Here is a 20,551-nt window from a genome sequence, read left to right as displayed (position 1 = left end):
CTAACTGTACTTTAACACCTTGCTTAGAAAACTATTTGTGTTCAAGATGTCTTCACCTGACCCTCTCCTTCAATAAAATTTCCTCCATAATTTTTGAATTTGAAAGTAGTTGGACACAATTTTCTTTGTAAAGATCCAGAACACTAATCTTTAATCATTCTTTAAGCAATGACCCATGGCTTCAAATATGCCATTCTTAATGTATAGAAGTTGACTGTGATGCACAGAGCTGGAGACTGGGCAGTTTGTGTGTTTACCTTAATTCAGCTATGTGATGTTTTATTTGTAAATCCATTAAACTAAACTTATAAAAACGCTGACTGAAAAAGTAGACATATATGGTATATACTGTCCAGTGCAAGGAAATTTCCTAGAGCTAAAAATATAGAATATCTTAAAAGATAAACATTTCCTTATATAAACATAAGCCTATAAAGTACTAAATGATGCTATAAGCAAACTAAGTAGGAAAACAAAGATAATGATGGAAAAGCCTCACTGTATTCAGTAAGAATTGGCCCTTGGTCAGAGACATGCTGGAAGTTATACTCAACTGATGTAAATACATGGATGGATTAAAACATTAAAGTAAAATGTTTCTCAGAATTCAATAAAATTATAACTAATGCTAGTTATGTTAGAATTAATAAACATTACATTTAAGCCTTTAAATAATGTATGTACACAAATATGTGCATGCATGTGTACTTGAATGTGTTTGTATCATTGTGTTTGCATGTGAGAGTGCACACATGTGTGAGCACATATGTGCATGTGTAAATGTGTGTGCATGTGTATGTATGTATTATTTGTATATTGGTGTATGTGCGTATACACATGTATGTGTGCATATGTACATGTGTGTATTTATATGAATGTGTGTATATGCACATTCATGCTTGTGTGTGGTTGAATATGTATGTGTGTACATATGTGCGTGTATGTATGTGTATTTGTGTGTGTATGTGTGTGAGCATTTATTCATGTGTGTGTGTGTGTGTGTGTGTGTGTGTGTGTGTGTGTGTATAGGCATGAATATACCACTGCAAGTGTGTGGAGGCCTGAGGATAATCTTAGGTACTTATCCTTACCTCCTACTTTGTTTAGAGAAAGTTATTCGCCACTTTTTTGCCATATTATCCTGACCACAAGCTTCTTGGGGTCTCTAGTTCCCACTCCACCTTTCCTGTTAGGACACCATGGGATTACAGAAGTTTGCACTATTGTGTCTGGCTTCTGCATGGAATGTGGGGGATCATAACTCAGATCATCTGGTTTGAAACAAAGCACGTTATTCACCCAGTCATTCCCCCCCACTTCAGCTCAGAAAAAAACACTTTGTAATTTTTTTCTACCCTAAAACTTTATTTCATTTTGCTTTTGAAAATTTCACTAAGTACCTATTTTATTTTATTTTTATTTTTATGGTAGTATCACTATGTTTACCAAATTCTCTTTTTCTTTTCTTAATATCCCTTTTTGTGACTGTTTTCTGATTTTATTGAAAATAGTCTTTTCTCACACAATATATCCCAATTATAGTTTCTCCTCTTTCCACTACTCCCAGTTCCTTCCCACCTCCTCTCCTATCCAGATCTACTCCCTTTCTACCTTTCATTGGGGGAAAAAAAACACATGTTTCTAAGATAATACAACAAAACAGCATAATAAAATATAAGGCAGGTGGATCAGGAATTGAACTCAGGTTCAATTCCAGCCTGGTCTAACAGCTAGTTAGGACAGCCAGGGCTACACAGAGAAGCAATACAAAGAAAGAAAGAAAAGAAAGTAGGTAGCATTTAGTTTTTCTCACTGAAGGACCATATATTTAAAATGTCTAATTTCTAATAGGGCACCTTGTCTAGCTTTTTTCTTTAATGGAGATAATAAAACCATTCTTCTCTCCCTGCCATAAGAACTGAAAATTGAAAGATTTTCTCAAGGACAGTAACCATCAAAAATAAAATAGGAGGCTTAAAACTGTTGAAAAAGAAGTTGATTAGACTGTGTTTTTTTTTTCAGATAATGATTTCAAGATAATCTAACTTTTATAAAAACATTTCAAGACCAACATTCAAGAAAGTTTCTAGTTACAATTTGAGCAAAAAGTTTAATATCTGTTAAAAGATGAACACTGTTGCTCAAGAGTACTTAAGAATTCTCAAATCTATTTTAAAAATGAAGGCGATCAGGGCACAGGTCCATCTTTGTATTCTTTTGTTCTTTCATTTTTACTTTTATTTTTTTACATAAACATTTATATTATCACACACATATACAATAAACTACCTACAGCAAGAACAACAAAACACTCAGGAATTATATAAATGTTACACTCATAGTGTTTTGCCTACTTGTATTTGGCAGCCTTGAAGAAAACATCTTCATATCTTGGTGTATTGAAAATTCTGAATCAGCTTTTTATTCTTATGACACAGGAAAATGCTGAAACATGGCTGATGCTAAATATGGATTTGATCATTTATGCACAAATGAATAAATGCATTAAAAAGAATACAATAAATAAAAAATGAACAAATGAATGAATTGTATTCAAAATATATCAGTCTTTGTGGTAAAAATAACCAAAGGCCATTGTAAAATGTCTGGAAAGTTATAACGTCCTTTAATACAGAGAGAAATCAGACACCCAGCAGGGGAAACTTTGGCAAGAAAGAAATATAATCCATCCCATCATTTATGGTCCTACACTTTCATAAAATATAAGACACACAATGAGTTATTCTGGAAGGACACGATCCGATCAAGAGTTTGCATTTTCCCTAATGTTCTCTGAAGTAATAAATCAGGTTGTCCATTTCTTCCAACTCTGTGCCTGTGGTCTTCCCTCTAATTTTGTTTACAATTCATAAAAACAACCTTGGGCAGAAACATAAGAGCCTTCTTTCTCATAATGTCTTCCTAACTTCTTTTGTGGCAATTACATTAGAAGGCTATGATACAGACTGAGTCCAAGAGAATAGTAATATGGTTGTAATTGGATTTCAATAGCCTCTTGACCTATCCATCTACTATATATTATACTCGAACTAATAAATACCAGAGTCTTAACTATCCGAAATTTAAATAAGAAGTGATCTCAAATGAAATAGCCCATCTAAAATCAAATTTTAATTTAGAGTTGTTCTATCATTGTATATAACCAAACTGAGTAATTCCTTTAAATGTAGGCAGTGTTCTATGGCTAAAGCAATAGCATGACATCATTGTTAAGAGTGAGTAACACAACCATGAGGTCATTTCATCTCTGATGTCATTTTGAGCTCTTGTTCTGTGCCATAGCTGTCAATGCATAGTCATATGGAAATGAGACTCACTTAGAAAGGTGAACCTTCCAAAGACTGAGTCACCAAAGCCTCAGGGAAAGAGAAGTTCATTGAAAGCCTGTGATTTTCATTCAACTCAGACTTGCATTGTCACCAGTGGCACATTAATTCTCTTTTATTTGGCAGTGCTTTGATAAACGATAACTCATGGTGTCAGCTGAGCTGGAGAAATTAAAGGGAAAGCTCAACTCAAAACTCTTGGCTTTTAAATACGTCTTAAAAACAGGCTAAACTGTAACCTGTGTGTGATCCTGGGGAAAGCAGGGAAGGATCTGGCCATGGCCTCACACTTGGCTGATATTCAGCTGATATTTGAGACTATTCTTCACCTTAGAGTCCCTTTCACCCTTTCAGGGCCCCATTATATCATTTGCAAAATATTGTTTAACCGAGGCCCGTAATGCCTGAATCTGCAGTGGTAGATATTCTACTACCTAAAAATTAAAAAAAAAATTGTTAGTCTTATGTGCAGCTAGGAACATATAAAACACTTAAGATCTAATTTTAATTAAAGCTATTACGTAAAATTTCATGTCTATAATATTTAAATTGGATTATGTTACATCTCAAAGCTTTTTTCTTGCACAGGCTTGTCCATTAATGTAAACAAACTGTCAGGTTTGTCTCACAGAAAGTGTGAGAGTAGCAGGGGTTAGCTGAATGCAGCACATTTTTTTTTAATTAAAAAATTCTGTATTTGAAATTTTCCAATTGACCAGTTATTTGACTTAAATAGAATATGAATAATGGAGTATTAAAGTCTTTTCAAAGTTTTAGAAAGAACCATAAATACAATCCTTTCTATAACCACATTTGTGCTGAACTAAGAATCTAACTTTCTAGAGCTTAAATGTAGGATACAAAAACTGGATGTCATGTCTGTCCTGTATCATCTCCTAACGCTATGTGTGCTGACCTGTGAAGTTTCAATGTTGAATGTTGTGCTTCCTCAGCATTCTCCCATCTCGGACTCCTTGCTCCTTTTTTAATTGTAGATTCTATTTTCAGAGACTGTCTTTCTTTACAGGTTAATACCTTCAGTTTCTATGTTCATCCGGCCCTATGGGGTCACACACCAACAGTGCTCTTGGAATGGCAACATGGTACTGACACGAAGGCCGTTGAAGGGTTCATTGTTACTAAACTACAGATTTTGGTAGTATCTATTACACAAAAACACCACCCAACACTCACTATGGGGTGCAACACATAACTTTAGCACATCAATAATATTTGCTTAGTGTCACTGGGCTGCTGTGTGTGTGAGTGTGTGTGTGTGTGTGTGTGTGTGTGTGTGTGTGTGTGTGTGTGTGTGTGTGCGTGCACATGTGTGCATGAGTACAGGCAGACAGCTTAGAGTCATTTAGACAACCTCGGTACAATTCCCAGAAGATAGCTCCCACTTCCGTAGGCAATTACCACAAAATATGGTACAGCTGAGATCAGGGAGGAACCATTTCCTGGAAGCATGTGGAGCAGACACTGAATTCCTCCCAGAGGCTATCTCCACGGTTTCCTGAAAGAGCAGAGACTTAAATTACCAAGGGCTTGCTTCTGTCTATTATTCTTTATGTAGACAATATTCAAAAACGTGTAAAGGCACAAGGAGAGCTACAATTTTATTTGTACAGCAATTCAGCTGCCTAGTATTAAAAAGATTTGATAGGCATACTGAGACCATAACCAATCTTTATAACATTCTTTAATTAAAATGGGGAAATATGTTGTACGCTGAGTAAGCACCTTTAAAAAAAACTCTTTGGGAGCTAATGCCTGTTTATAATGAGGAATAGGACCAAATTGTGAGAGGAATTAACAAAGTGGCAGCATTGGGCCTTTTGTAGTTGGTTGTGAATGCAATAAAAGCTATATGCATTTTATATGAATGAAAATATATTTTTCCACTAGACATTCCAAACGTATTTAGATAAATTCATTTCTAAATAGTTTATATACTAGCTTTATTTTAATGGTAGTTGTGAATGCGTTTCAAGAAATGAACGTTTAGGCCTCCAGGGCTTATGTTCTCAGTTATATAACCCCAATTATCTCTGGAATGAAAGAGTGGCTTAATCTCAGCCTATCTGAATTCCATGTACAGAGCAAACTGATGAATGGATGGAGCAAAAGTAATTCTCGCCTTGGAGAGACATTTTGAACAGACCATGTTTATATGGGTGATTTTTTTATTACTGCTATCAATTAATAAATCGAAGTGGATTAGGTTTGTAACAGATAGAAAAAAGGGCAAAAATGTATTGCACGTGACATACCCCTGAATAGTTGATTCCTTATGGTCACCTTATGGGGTAGTTTTATTACCTTGGTTTTATAGATGAGCATCGAGGTGCAGCTGTTACAAAGGAGCAAAGATATGACTTAAATTTAGCTATCTCCCGTCTGAACACTTTTATTTCACTATGCCATATGCCTGCCCTGTGCCTGATTAATAGCCACAAAATGCTAGCTTAAATTACTCTTTCCCAATTGGAAAGTCATTTATATAATTTTTAGTTATTACTACCGTGTCAGTTACTCTTCTAGACTCAAGTGCAGGGATTGGCAAACTGTTCCAGCAAAGTGCCAAATGGTCGATATTTAGAGCTTGCAGAATCACACGGCCTAAGTGTCTGGTGTTTAGCTCTACCACCTTAGCCTGCAAGCATAGACACTGGCCAAAGATAATGTGCACTAGTGTGGTTATGGTTGTTATTAAATAAAATTGCGTTCTAAACCTCAAGAAGAGAAGATATAAATAATCAGTGAACTGCTTCTCTTCTCACGCCTCAGACTGCCCTTAGAGGAACAGAAGATTTTAGGGTTCAGAGATTTTGAGTTGCTTGAGCGTATGGTTGAGAGAAATAAGTGATGAGTGAAGGAGTGCCAAACACATCGTGTCCACGGTTCTTTATATGGTTCTTTGGTTTTTATATATTGTTTGATTTCGTCTTGCTAGAATACAGAGCCTCAAAAGTCAAGGGTTAGTTTTGTAATCTATTGTTTACACGACAGCATTTTTGTTGCACTTAATACCTTAGCATAGAATGAATTTCTTGTGCAGAATGCACTGGGCATTCTTTGAAGATTATTATTTGTTCGTACTTTCAGCTTCTTGTGGTCACTGTGTGGCTATGTCCCCTGATTTACAAAAGCTAACATGATTCCAGATGCTGCTGCATCCTTGGGGTCTCCTAATAATACCAACCCCAGCTCCTGACTTACTATTCCAACTCTGATCTTTCCTACTGAGCCATGGCACATTCTTATATGCGCATGTGCGTGTGCGTGTGCATGTGCGTGCGTGCGTGTGTGTGTGTGTGTGTGTGTGTGTGTGTGTGTGTGTAAAAGTCAGAGTACAGCTTGTAGTTGGTTTTCTCCTTTCACCACATGGTTCTAGGGGATCATAGTCAAGGCTTCATTGTAGTTTATAATGGCTGCTGGAGTGGGAACTAATTTCAAGATAGGGTCTTTGTAGAGGCAATCATGTTAAAATGAAGTCAGTATGACCAAATGCAACATGGTAAGTGTCCTGAAAAGGAATTCTTACCACAAGACTGTAGAGGGGAATTCTATCAGTAGTGTTGGCTTCTGTGTATAAATGGTGAGGTCCTGTTGTGTGAATTCTTTCTGTCTGTGCTGTTCTGTTTTGGCAGTCTTAGCAAATTGATACAGTGTTTAACTTCTGCCAAAGGACTGATCAGCCATGATCCATGATTAAGAATTGATGGACTGCATTGACAGCGTGCTTTTTTTCCTATGTGCATACCACATGCTCTTATGGAGTCACTCTGTCCTCTGAAATGATGAGTAAATACCTGGGCACAAAATACATTACTAGATATCTGGCTGGTGTGATTTTTTTATTTCCCTGGAGCAGCAATGGTATATGAACCTAAAGCAGTATATAATTTTGATCAGTTTAGAGTACAATATATGAACCATCATGATTTCTTCATGGAAAATACCCGAGGAAAACATTTTTCATGATTTGGCTCCTTTTATGATCTGTAGATTATTTTAAAGATGGCATATTTAGTCAGCAGTGATATTTGGAGAAAAATGGGTTCTATCATTCAAGAGGCTCTGCCACAACTAAATTTAAATATTTAATGTGTTTATATTTTGTTAGATGTCTAATAGCTATATCTATGTATCTACCTATCTATTATCTATGTATCTATGTATCTATCTATCTATCTATGTATCTATCTGTCTGTCCGTCCCTCTGTCTGTCTGTTTGTCTATCTATCCATCTATCATCTATCCAAACTAGTAGCAGTCTCTGGCTGCCAAACATCTTGAAGAGCATACTCCTAGACCTTTATTGTCTAGGGGACAACTGCTTGATACTTTCTTCAATCACATGCCTTAAAGCAACCACATTTCTAAAGCTTATTTTTATGGAGTCAGCTATGGCTTGGTGATACTAATGCAGTTGTTATGCTTGAATAAGCCTAATCAAATAAAGCTTATAAAAAGGCATACCTCATAGAAATAACTGCTCTGAGTAATTTAAATGGCTGAAGTATGAATTTGCCTATTTTTTTTTTTCGTTCAGCAAAAACCTATTTGCTCAAAGCTATTTGAAATGATGCAAGGTGTCAGTATCCCATGTAATCTGTACTGATGCCATGAGCTGACCATGGACTGACTCTGTGGAACATATATGTCTTCTAGTCTGTAGCAATAAGAGAATTTGTTCTACCTGACAGAAAATATTTCTAATGTTTAAAATGACATGTGCCTATGTTTTCAATTAGTTTAACTCCACTGAGGTGCAAATATATAGTTTCCTAGATTACTCAGTTAAATAATTGCTAATCTCTCTAGACAAAGCTGAAATTCCACAAACAATGTATGGGCCAGCCTGAAAAAAATTAATCACTTCTTATTGGACATCTATTACTGCTTAATTAAAAATTATTCTCTGTGAACAGCTATAGTTGATGTATGAAAAGTCTATTTTAATTGATATGGAACTACATATTTTCCTCACATAGAATTTATGAGCAATCTTAGGTCTATTTGGAAAAACAGAATATAGCAATGTTGGAGACTAATATGCAACACGTTCAAAGCTCAAACAGCCAGGAGCCTTTTAGAAGGTTGTTTAAGCAGTGTTTCAGTTTCCGGCCACATCACAGTTGAGTAAACTACCCCATGCCCAGATGTGTGCAGCTGTAGCAGCCTGCTTCCAGCTGTGAGAGCTCCTTGGAAGACACTCATATAAAGTAGTATCTATTGCTACCTAATTGTTTGCTTTATTGAAATATGGGCGTGAACACTTTCCTGTTCTTTCAGAAATGCATAAAGGAGCTTCAAGCATATTTAGAAGTCCCCTGAAAGGCACAGGAAACTCTTTTATTTTCTCTGTATTTTATAAAAAGATTTAACACACACACAAGCACACATAATCACAGGACATCCCTTCAATTCATAGAACATTTTCTTCTATGGATCTGGGTGAAAGATCTAGATTTGGGCTAGATTTTGAGACTTACTTTATACTTTCTGAATACTTTGATGATGATTTGGGTTCCAGTTTAACTAAACAAGTGAAAAATATGCTATTACAATGGTATTCAATAATTATATTCCTTTTAAAAATTTTAAATTGTATTTCTTTAATGGATTAAAATCTTATGGTTCTAGTTTCAATTCCAAAAGGAAAATAGCATTAGTTGTAGACGAACTGTAGAAAGTGTCATTTGTGCTGCTAATAGTAAATTTTACATTATAGATAACTAAATATGCATGAAAAAGTTTTGCTGCAATTGTTTTTCAAGAGCCCCTTAGAGAATCAAACTTGTCACGTCATTCATTGCTTAGATGTTATATACTCTATCCTTTTTTTCCACATACATGTAACATGAAAAAATGCAACCTTAAATGTCATGCTTTTTTGACAAACTTACGGAAATGTTTTTATAAATAGAAAGCATGGCTCCGCATTTGTTTATACTTGACTATACAGTGAAAATTTGCTCTTTATGTCACCCACAAAGAGAGTAGGCTTTCAAATCCTAGCTGCATTTCCTTAGGATTCTGAAAACTAATTATGACAATGGGTAGAACTTACCACTCCACCATTTCCTGCAACCATAGTTTGTAATGGACACTTTAGAGAGCCCTATTGGTGAGGAATTCATTAATAGGAAAAGAATATGAAGGTTTCAGCATGCTTTGCGGGGTAGCATCCTCACACTGGATGTAAAGAATGCCTGTTGTGGCATCTCAATTTTAAGAGACTCCACAGGCTAAAGCAGCAGGGGATGCTTAATTCTTAAGGAAGAGTGTGCTCCTAGGAAAATGGCTTTGGGAAAAAAGAAGTAAAAAAAAAAACATATGAAAGCTTTAAAAAATATACAAAAAGCTAATAGCTTTGCAGTTTTCAGCTTGGTATTTATTTCTAAATGAAATAAAATGTCATTACTCAAGGCTTTTTTGTTGTTGTTGTTTCTTCTATGGGTTTGCAATTCAACAACAATGGACAATTTTGTAAGATGACTGCTGGGGCTCTGTGAAGCAACTCATTTGTGCAAATTTGGTTGAGAAAGAAAAGGTGTCAAAAGAAAGTACTAGAAAATTAATTCATCAAAGGAAATGATTATGCATTTATACTATTCAAATGAGGTTGCTAAGAAAGAAAATCTGCTACTGATTCTCTGAAATGGAATCCACGGAACGTGGGAAAGACTTTCTTCAGATTCATCTCTCACATATCTGTACCCATCTTCTTATCTGTGGCTTCTGGATTTAGGAACCCAACTCATTAACTGCTTAAAATGATCCTGATTGGCATGTGTTGGACATCTCATGGGTCATATTGGCTAACTTCCATTTTTTCTTCTTTTTTAATTATTCTTTTTCCACACATTACATTCTGATTACAATTTTGTCTCCCTCCTTCCCTCCCAGTCCCTACCCCCACCACCAGTCTCCTCCAGATCTACTTCTCCCTCTTTTCCCTCCCCCCACCAGAAACACAATACACACACACACACACACACACACACACACACACACACACACACACACACAACACCTTTTAATTCAAATACTAAGGGTAGCAGAGACAGGTGGATCACTGTAAGTTCGAGGCCAGCCTGGTCTATTGAGTGAATCCAGAACACCCAAGGCTACAGAGAAACCCTGTCTTGAAAAACAAACCAACAATAAAAAACCCCAATCAATCAAAAAACGAAAAAGCACGCCTCCCAGGGATATCAACAGAACATGGTTTAATAAGTTAGAATAAGAGTAGGCACAAATCTTCATATCCAGGCGGAAGTGAAAACTCAACAGGAGGAAGAGGGTCCCAAGCACAAGTAAAAGAGTCAGAGACACCTGTAAGTTTCACTGTGGGACATGCCACAAGGATACGGAGCTACATACTCATAGCCTATAAACAGAGGACCTAGCTCAGGCACCACAGTCAGTGTTTGTCATTTCAGCCCCTATGAGCCCCTATAAACCCTGCTTAGTTTGATTCTGTGGGCTGTGTTCTTGTGGTGTCACTGTCCCCTCTGGCTCCTACAATCCTTCCACACCCCTCTCTTCTGTAAGGTTCTCACAGGTCCAACTAGTTGGCTCTACATCCATTCAGTTGCTGGATAACAACTGGGCTAGGCACTGATCTATGGGTATCACAGAAGCTCATTAGGAATCAATTCATTTCCTTTTGTTTTTTTTTTTTTTTGTTTTTTTTTACCAGTCATATTTGGTTCTAACCTGGTTCCTTGTCAACCAGGCAGTGTCAAGCATGGGTTCCCTTTCAGTGGTGTGGACCTCAAGTTGGACCAGTCATTGGTTGTCTAGCTCCACAAGTTCTGCATTGCCATTACCCAAGGAAATACTGATATCAGCTCAGACATAAAACCTTCGACCTGCAATCTGTTAAGTTCTAATTCTATAATTATATATAGTAGTCACTGACAGTTTGATTTTGAACTGCAGGGCATGTAACAAGGGGCACTAGCTATGGTTTCTGTTATTTCAACATGAAAGATACAGTTCTATTCAAATAGCTAAGCTTATCAGGCTTAAATATTTTAGTTCTTTTAACATATTTAAAAGGAAATCAAAGTGAACAATTCATTTTGTGTACAGAACTATATCACTGCCCCATTTAATCACTGGTTCAACTTCTAATCTCCAACTGATGCTAGTAGGTTGAGTGAGTCAGATGGTTGGGAAGTAAGAAGGTTTAGAAGAAGTGACTAAAGTGGGAACTTTGAAGTATAATTACTGTTTTTGTAGCAGTAGCCAATTGGAGGTGTTGTTTCTTATAAGCTATTTGAAGATACCTTAAGAAGACAGACACCTGTCATCCAGGATGCTCCCACCATGCCCTCAGAACAGAGAGAAAATGTGAGGGATGTATGTATATATATCCCTCATGTGTGTGTATATATATGTACATATATATATATATTATATATATCCCATATATATAAGTCTATGGTTCTTATTATTTCATTCAGAGTTTATTATATTTAATACTTTCTTTCAAACATATGAAAGTTCTGGGCTTCAGAATGTCTTAACTGATCAATTACCATGGTACACACAGATGAAGAAAAATCTTATATTTCTAATGGATGCCAAGTACTTCAGTCAAGACTTGGGATTGCTGTTAGCAGAAACTTCAAAATAAAATTAAAGTCATGTGTATATACCCTGCATCTAGAAAGGCCAGCCATATGTCTGGATCTAAGAACAACTTACTCCATTGGTCCACACTGGCTGACTCTCTTTCCATCTTGTAACTGACTCTCTATGATGGCCCTGAGAGCCACTATAGCCTGTACCCACAACCTTCTAGCAGAAAAATACTGCCTTTCAATTGTTTCACAAAAATGTGAGGTGTGGGACCTTATGCCTCCTCTCACAGTCATGAGCAAGACTGTGATCTGAAAGACCAAACCTAGTTTAGAGGTTTGAACTTCTGGTTGGTGACAGAGAATTGGCCTTCATTTTGGCCTCAATACTAGAGATAAAAATCACCCACTGGAAGAGTAGAAGAAATAGGTGAGTAGTAAGGGTGAGGAATTTGGAATCACATTGTTTTTTGTTTTTGTTTGTTTGCTTATTTTGTTTTGTTTTTGAGTGAGAAAGAGAAAGAAAGAGAGAGAAAGAACATGAAGATGGGTGGGTAGGCAGAGACCCATGGAGGATCTGGGAGGAGTTTGCGGAAGACAAAGAGGATGATAAAACTATATTGTATTAAAATTAACTGTGACTATTCATATGTTTCTTCCTCACTAGATAAGTAAGCAAAATGGCCTCTGCAGTTTCATTGTAATTATACTCTCCCCAAATCATGAAAGAATTATATTAATTGAAATTGCCAGAGAATCAGGTTCCAGGTTGTTACAGAAGAAATTCTCATCCTTGAAAAAGTTATTGATTTGTATGTATTACACACACACACACACACACACACACACACACACACACACACACATGTATATATATTGCATTCTTCTAAAAATTATATGATTTATTATGGCTTAGAAATATCACATATGTTGCTGAGAATATATGACTATTTTAACAAAGATCATGATTGATTGTTTTCATAAATTATATTTCCTGTTAACATCTATTAGTTTTCAAATATTTACAGAAAGGCATAAGTAATTCATCTTGTATGTATAATACATATACATTCTACAACTAATAATACATTGTTAGGACATAGGTATTTATAACATTTCAACTGTACTTGCACAAAGACCTTTTCAAGAGACCTTCTTGAAAATTCTTATTTACATATGATTTATAGTCAGACAGAGCAAAGTCCATTCTAATCTGAGATTGTGAACATGTTTTAGTGTATTTTTAAGAATGCTCATGGCATATACCACTATCTCTCTCCACTCTTGTCCAAATATTGAAAAAATATAGTGTATTTCACAAACCACATCCCATGCCAAAACATTATTATATTGTGTGTAATAAAAACACAATGCCTTACTGATACCAGTCTGTAACCTAGGAGTGTCTCCCTGGAGATTCTTGGCCAGCCTCATATTGGTCCTTCGCAGGAACAGAAACAGGCAAATGCAGTTGGAAGTCTCTTCGAGTGATCAATATGGGGTAGTGAGGTTAAGTAACTTTTACCACGAGGAGGCTTCTGATTCCTTCTTCCAGGCACTGTTTGATTATGAAGCCATAATTGGGCACCATTTACAAGCTGTTCCTTATCCTGCTTCACCACGCAGAGCCACGTGGATGTGCAGTCAGAGCCCTTGGTCTTTGGGACAGGATTCCACTTGGCAATTAAAATAATGAAAACAAATAGAATTTAAAAGTAGACACAGGCAGTAGCCTGAAATCTCTGCTCTTTTCTAAAGTGCCAACTTTTAAGAAGTGAAGCCCATGTCACCCTGCCCAGTAACACTTCCCTCCCATTCTTCCAAGAACATCAATAACTTGCTCTTGTCACATTTAAAGTGCTTCTCAAACATTAAATAATCTGAGATTACACACTCTGTTCTTTGCATTTATCTTGACCAGCTGTCAAGGAAGGTAATTTTATGGCCTCTCAATTTTCTGCCTCTTGGCTTTGTGTATCTCCTGCAGCAAATTTGAATGGGAAATGAATGGTACAGTTTAGTGTGCTTTGTGACAAAGGCAAGAGACTTGTGATTGGCATGATAACCTTCTGATTACTCTCCAATTATTTGTTGTTTTCTGGCTGAATACTCAGCATGTATTTCCATAATGCTTGAGCCTTGATTAATTTTTATGTAGAAAATGTGGCAGTGTGAAGGTGAAAAAATGAGAGAGAGAGAGAGAGAGAGAGAGAGAGAGAGAGAGAGAGAGAGAGAGAGGAAAAATGAAAGGGGATAATGAAATTAGTAAATTAATGTTCAGTTTATAACTTTCACCTGTTAGAAAATTCTGCCCTAGCTTTCTTATCAGAATGACAAAGTGAATTAAATTTCAGAACTTGTGTAAATTCCTTTAAAAACGTGAAATTATAATTTTAACTGTGAACTTGAATAAAATACTGACTGTATTTTCTCTTCTCCCACCCTGATTTAAAAGTATGTCCCTTTTGAAACTTTCTGCTTTCTAAACACGTGATCAAGATTCTACAAATCTGAGTCCAATCTTGTTAAAGTAGCATGTTCAATTGTAAGACAGCAAGCAGGTGATGCATCACTGTCTGTAGCTGTACTACTCGACATCCTCAAGTGCCTCTGAAGTGTAGAAACAATTCTTTAGGAGCAGTAGAAAGCTTTCCAGAGGTCAAAATACTGGAGATTAGCAACATATCAACTTTCAGGTAGGCTACTCCTAAACACTCATAATTCATTTACTTTCCTGAAAATCATTATTCTGAAGACTTGATTCACTTGTGGCCTCACTTGGATCTTAAATCTCATTTCAAAGCACTCCAATCATTCATCCATTTCAGAACGACCATTAGGAGTGATGGGAATTTGGCACAAAAATCAATGAGAGGATATGATGTGAATTCTTTCTAATTTTTTTCTTCTTTGAGTACCACTTCAAATACAGTTTATGAAATCTGTTTTTCAAGGTAGTATTCTGTCTTGCTATCATTTCAACTAAATTGAGTTCACAAACTTGAAGCATGTATCTCCCTAGTTTTCTTTTCCTTTTCAGAAAATGGAAGTCTGGCATTATTATTACCAATATCTACCAATCTTATTTAAACCATCTCATCAATGGTACTCCAATTAACATTCTTTTCTTCTTTAAAAATGAGTAGTTCTATTGGTCTCTTTGTGAAGCTCTTCACCCTCCAGGTCAGGTGGGCATTCAGAGACATGCACCAACCAAGGACCATACACGGTGAGGACCTAGACCTTCTGCCCAAATGTAGTTAATAGGCAGCACAATTTCCATGTGTGTCCAATAATATGGGGAGCAGGAGTGCCCACTATTTGATCACTTCCTCCTGGTGAGGCGGCCTTGCCAGACCACAGAGGAGGTGGGTGCAGGCCATCCAGGTGAGATTTGATTGGCTGGGGTTAGACAATAGGGGAAGAGGGCTTCCCTTTTCTTAGGACTAGAGGACATGGGTAGGGGGATGAGGGAGGGAAATTGGGACTAGGAGGAGAAGAGGTAAGGGGCTACAATCAGGATGTAAAGTCAATATTATTAATAAAAACGTGTAGGTCTGTTCTATTTGAGCTGCCTATTGGTATATACTGGCTTTTCTTACCTCTGGGTAGTCAAAGAATTGTAGAAGTTATATTTTATTTCTGTGAAGAGAAAGTGTCTCTATATGGAAGAAAAATATTCATATGTCATTAAGTAGCACATTTACTTTGTAGACAGCATTTTCATATCCTCAACTAGGACTTAAAGGATAGTTTATGAACTGAAACTGTAACATAAGCATCAAGAGCCCATACTTTATTTTCTACTATAAAGAATTTCTTATACTGACATATTTGTACCACTTATATATTGCTTAGCTAAAGGCAAACGAAGGTATGGTCATAAATTGTTACAAAAAATTAGACTTATTTGCACACACATCTATGTTGAGAAAATTAGGAAAAAACAGAACATTTTAACATAAGTTATATTTGAATGGTGAGGTTTAAAAATGCTACATTTGACTTATCTGTTAATAACTTTGTTATTTTACATATTTTGTTTATTGTGCCATGAGTTACAAATTCCTAAAATCAAGGACGAGTAACTTGTGTTCTAAGAGCTCTCTGAACACAATTTTTAGCTCTGTGTGCCTACCAAGACATAATGATCTCAAATGAGAACAAATCATGCCATTAAACCAGGATATCAAGAAATATTTCATTCATCTGAACTACTTCATTACTACTTTTTATTCTCTCAATAAATGCTGCTGCTTTTGCTTGCTTCCTGAACTACAGGAGAGTCTAAATAACAGGTCAGAGTAATAGGATGCACCTTCGCTCCCCAAATCACCATTGTTTCCACTGAGAATGGAAAATGGAACAGGAGATGAAGATCAATTATCATTTAAGATCCTGGTTTTCAGGGTCAGCGTAAAATGCTGAGACAAGGGTAATATGGCATTGGGCTGTGAGTTATTGTCCTGCGCTGTACAAGAGTGTCCTCTGGAAACTAGCATCGCAGTGTATAGACTCATATAGTCTGTGTCATTTGGTGTCTTATATTTGAGGCTAATTTATTAATTACATTTTATTTTCTCTAGGAAATGCATCTACAACCACAACTGTGATAGACAACAAGAATGGATCTGTGCCCAAGTCCCCTGGAAAGGTGCTGAAGAGGACTGTCACCGAAGACATTGTGACAACATTCAGCTCCCCTGCAGCCTGGCTTCTGGTCATCGCTCTGATAATCACATGGTCTGCTGTTGCTATCGTTATGTTTGATTTAGTGGATTACAAAAACTTTTCAGGTAAGAAGCATTAAGTTTGGATTTTACATCCAAGGCAAATATGTTCTCCCAAGGCGTGTCATTGTTTCTCTCCTCCACAATCTAGTGTGAGAAATAAAACACAGAGAGATGTGCTTAGCATCACTGCACTCAGTCGCTTCTGTTCCCATTCTTGGTCTACTGTGATCACTGATTTGAAAATGCAATCAATATCCTCATCTTTAAAGCTTCATTGAAGGGGAAACGCTACAGCTTCATGAAAAAAAAAATGGTGATTAAGAAGCCTGGTAGAGATTTATCTTAGGAATTGAATTAATCAGCTAGGAAGGAAGAGTCACTTGTGGTTTTATATTTGACAAAATAAACTGCAAATATGGTTAAAAATTTTTGGACAAACAGTTATTTTTAATTCTTTCTAAGGTTCATTGGCATAAGGCCTTATTTCTTTTCCAGACACACTCTCTTCCTCCTACAAACCCTGCCTATTTTCACTTTCAGAAAGTAGAGTCTAAGGAGGATTTTCCTAGAGTTACTCATAATGAGTTACTACATGTTGAGTGTCCACATGTCCCTTAAGTGTTTGTACCACAGCAGGCATAGTGCAAGTTTGAAAGGATAACTTTGTATTAAGGGCTATTCAATCTCAGGATTCATTTTTCATCTCTTTGTTCAAATCTATTTCCTGTTTTGAAATTGTATATATCTATCTCTACATCTGATACTTATCTTACATTCTCCATTGACTGTGAGTTGTTGGAGGAAATTAATTACTTGGGTACTCAGTATATATTCAATGAGTAGATGAGTAAATTTATGCACATCACTGTTGACCAGTCACAAAAGTATTTCATTATCAACTTAATGTGCTCTTCATGCACATTCTCTCTTCCCTCATTTTCTCTTAATTTCCAGTGGCAGTAGAATCTTTAGCATCTGGACACTGAGGGATGGAGTCTCTATACTCGGGAATACTTTCCTCATGGAAGTTTAGTCATTCACCAATTACTTATCAAGAACCCACTATATATAGCAGAAAATTGATATGCTAGAGGAACAAAAATAACATAAATACCATAAAGACATGGATATATAGTGTTTGAGTTTATGGACACAGAGGCATTACTGCCATCATATCTGTCAGCTATATCTTTGGTAGTTGAACTATGCTTGACATCATTTGCCGGACAGAAATAAGACTTAAATGTCAACCAAAATGGTCAAAGTTTCTGCTCTAACAGGTAAAGCATTTAACATATTCTTAGATAGATTCTTGAAAGAAATTGTAGGTGCATTGCCTGTAATTTAAAATGACAGACTTTTAAGTAAAAAACGTTTAGTTGTATTACTCTTGAAAACTCTGTTTTTACTAAGTCTAAATGGATTGCAGTATTTGACATATCCCTTTTATTAAAATATAATTTCATTTACTTTAACCTCAAATAAATATGGCCAAAAAATAGTTAACTTATTTTACAATATATACTCTAGAGAGCTGTATGTCAATCTAATATTGGTAAGTTAATTTTATAAGTAGACACAGAAATTTATTTTATAAAATGGAAAACTACCTTCAGTTAGATTTCCAGAGATTGCTTAAATATTAGATCTATTTTCCATGGAACTACTGTCACCAAATGATAGGAATAGTCCTCTGTTACAGACATTTTATCAGATAGTTAAATGTCACTTAGTCCTCCAAAGAAAGCACAGCTCTTCTGTGAAGTTCCCTCCTTATGAAGTTTCTTCCATTTTTTAATGGTAAAGCCAGCCCAAATCCCCCAGAAAGCCAATGCAGTTAGTTTTAAAACATATTTAGATCTGGCGAATTCATCATAGCCTATGTTCTGAAAAATAAAATGACTTATAGAGCCAAGCTTTCCTATCAGTGACACCATATGTGTTATTACACCTTACACCTTCCTTCTCTTTTGAGGTAATTTATGACATTTTTTACCATCTCCATAAGTTTCTACTAATTAATATAGCTCTAAAGATATCTTCATAACATAAGCATCTAAAAACGTCATGTTTTTACCGTTGCCTAAGTCAGCAAATATCTTGTTTGAAATTCTTCTTTGACCAGCTCTTTTTCTTTTTTAAAAAATTAATTCATTCATATTACACCTCAATAGTTATCCTACCCCTTGTATCCTCCCATTCCTCCCTCCCTCCCACTTTCCCCTCCCCTGTGACTGTGACTGAGGAGGGACCTCCTCCCCTTGTATATGCTCATAAGTTATCAAGTCTCTTCTTGGTAGCCTGCTATCCTTCCTCTGAGTGCCACCAGGCCTCCCCATCCAGGGGATGTGGTCAAATATGGGGCACCAGAGTTCATGTGAAAGTCAGCCCCCACTCTCCACTCAACTGTGGAGAATGTCCTGTCCATTGGCAAGATCTGGGTAGAGGCTCAAAGTTTACTGCACATATAGTCCTTGGCTGGTGCCATAGTGTGAGCATGACCCCTGAGCCCAGATATAATGCCCGCCGATTATAATGTTCTTCTTGTAGGTTTCTAGGACCCCCTGGATCCTTCTATTTCCCCATTTTCCCATGCTTCTCTCACCTAAAGTCCCAATAAGATGTCCTCCCCTCTGTCTCACTCTCCTGGTAAGTGAAGTCTTTCATGAGATATGCCCTTTGGGCTAGTGTCCAGATATAAGTGAGTATATACCATTTGACTCTTTCTGCTCTGGGTTAACTCACTCATTATGATCATTTCTAGTTCAATCCATTTGTCCACAAATTTCGGGAATTCCTTGGGTTTTTTGTTTGTTTGTTTGTTTTGTTTTTCGAGACAGGGTTTCTCTGTGTAGCCTTGACTGTCCTGGACTCACTTTGTAGTCCAGGCTGGCCTCGAACTCACAGTGATCTGCCTGCCTCTGCCTCTCGAGTGCTGGGATTAAAGGTGTGCACCACCATGCCCGGCTGAATTCCTTGTTTTTAATAGCTGACTAGTGTTCCATAGTGTAAATGTACCACAGTTTCTTTATCCAATCTTCTACTGAGGAACACATAGGCTGTTTCCATGTTCGACCAGCTCTTTTTTTTTTTTTTTAATCTGGTAATTTAGTGCATACATCCAATTTCTCAACCATACATATTTCTGTTATTACCTTCTCATACTAGGCAAATGCAAACTTCTGTTTCTTGCTGTCCATGTACAATGGTGTTTCTCCCTATCCAGAATCCTGTAAGGCTCGAGTAATGGTCAATAGTTAAGAGTGGGAACTCTTGTGACTCATGTATTTGCTGTCCCAGATCATAGTACTTGATAACTCTTTGAAAATGGTGATATGGCCTCTCCATGTTTCAGTTTTTTAATCTATAAGGTGGGGATGGTGAAAATATCAATGTGATAAAATTATAAGAAAGAATACTCCTAAAGAAGTTGGGAAAAGCGTGCTTGTCATAAGTACTTCATTCTATGAGTGCAAATTTTTCTTCACTTTTACCTTGAGAATGCTCATTTATACTTCCTGATATATTCCTTCTCATATGGTGCATTCTGTAATGTGAAGAACAACACAATATACTCTAATATATTTTTCTTTCTTTTAGAACTGTGTAGACACATCTCTTTAGAAGAATTAGTACAATGTATTGTAAATATCCATTGAGTTGGCTGTATCATGCCGAAATCTAAATTTTTTCAACGAAAAGATTGTTTTATTCATCGCTGTCTGTGATATTCAAACACATAGGAAGTCTTTTAAAGCATATTACCTAAAGAAATGCAATTTTTTCATATTTTGAGATTTAAACTATGTCTTATATTAAAAATGCACATATATAATTTCATTTTATTTATCTGAGACTTTATTGAATCTGT

At 36.4% G+C, this 20,551-nt stretch overlaps 1 protein-coding gene across 15 annotated transcripts in view; it reads left to right on the top strand.

The window, feature by feature from the left end:
• Positions 1 to 20,551, top strand: part of TRDN (triadin) — a 355,846-nt gene that overhangs the window by 19,629 nt on the left and 315,666 nt on the right. For all 15 annotated transcript variants that reach the window (XM_084777414.1, XM_084777409.1, XM_084777410.1 and 12 more), the window contains exon 2: positions 16,534 to 16,743. In XM_084777414.1, the coding sequence (XP_084633540.1) occupies positions 16,534 to 16,743 (210 nt within the window). The remainder of the gene's footprint in view (positions 1 to 16,533; positions 16,744 to 20,551) is intronic.

Source organism: Acomys minous, assembly GCF_964271855.1.
Source record: "Acomys minous genome assembly, chromosome: 3".
NCBI classification, from domain to species: Eukaryota; Metazoa; Chordata; class Mammalia; order Rodentia; family Muridae; genus Acomys; species Acomys minous.
The sequence above is the reverse complement of the archived record's forward strand: the minus strand, read 5'-3'. Positions and strand labels throughout refer to the sequence as shown.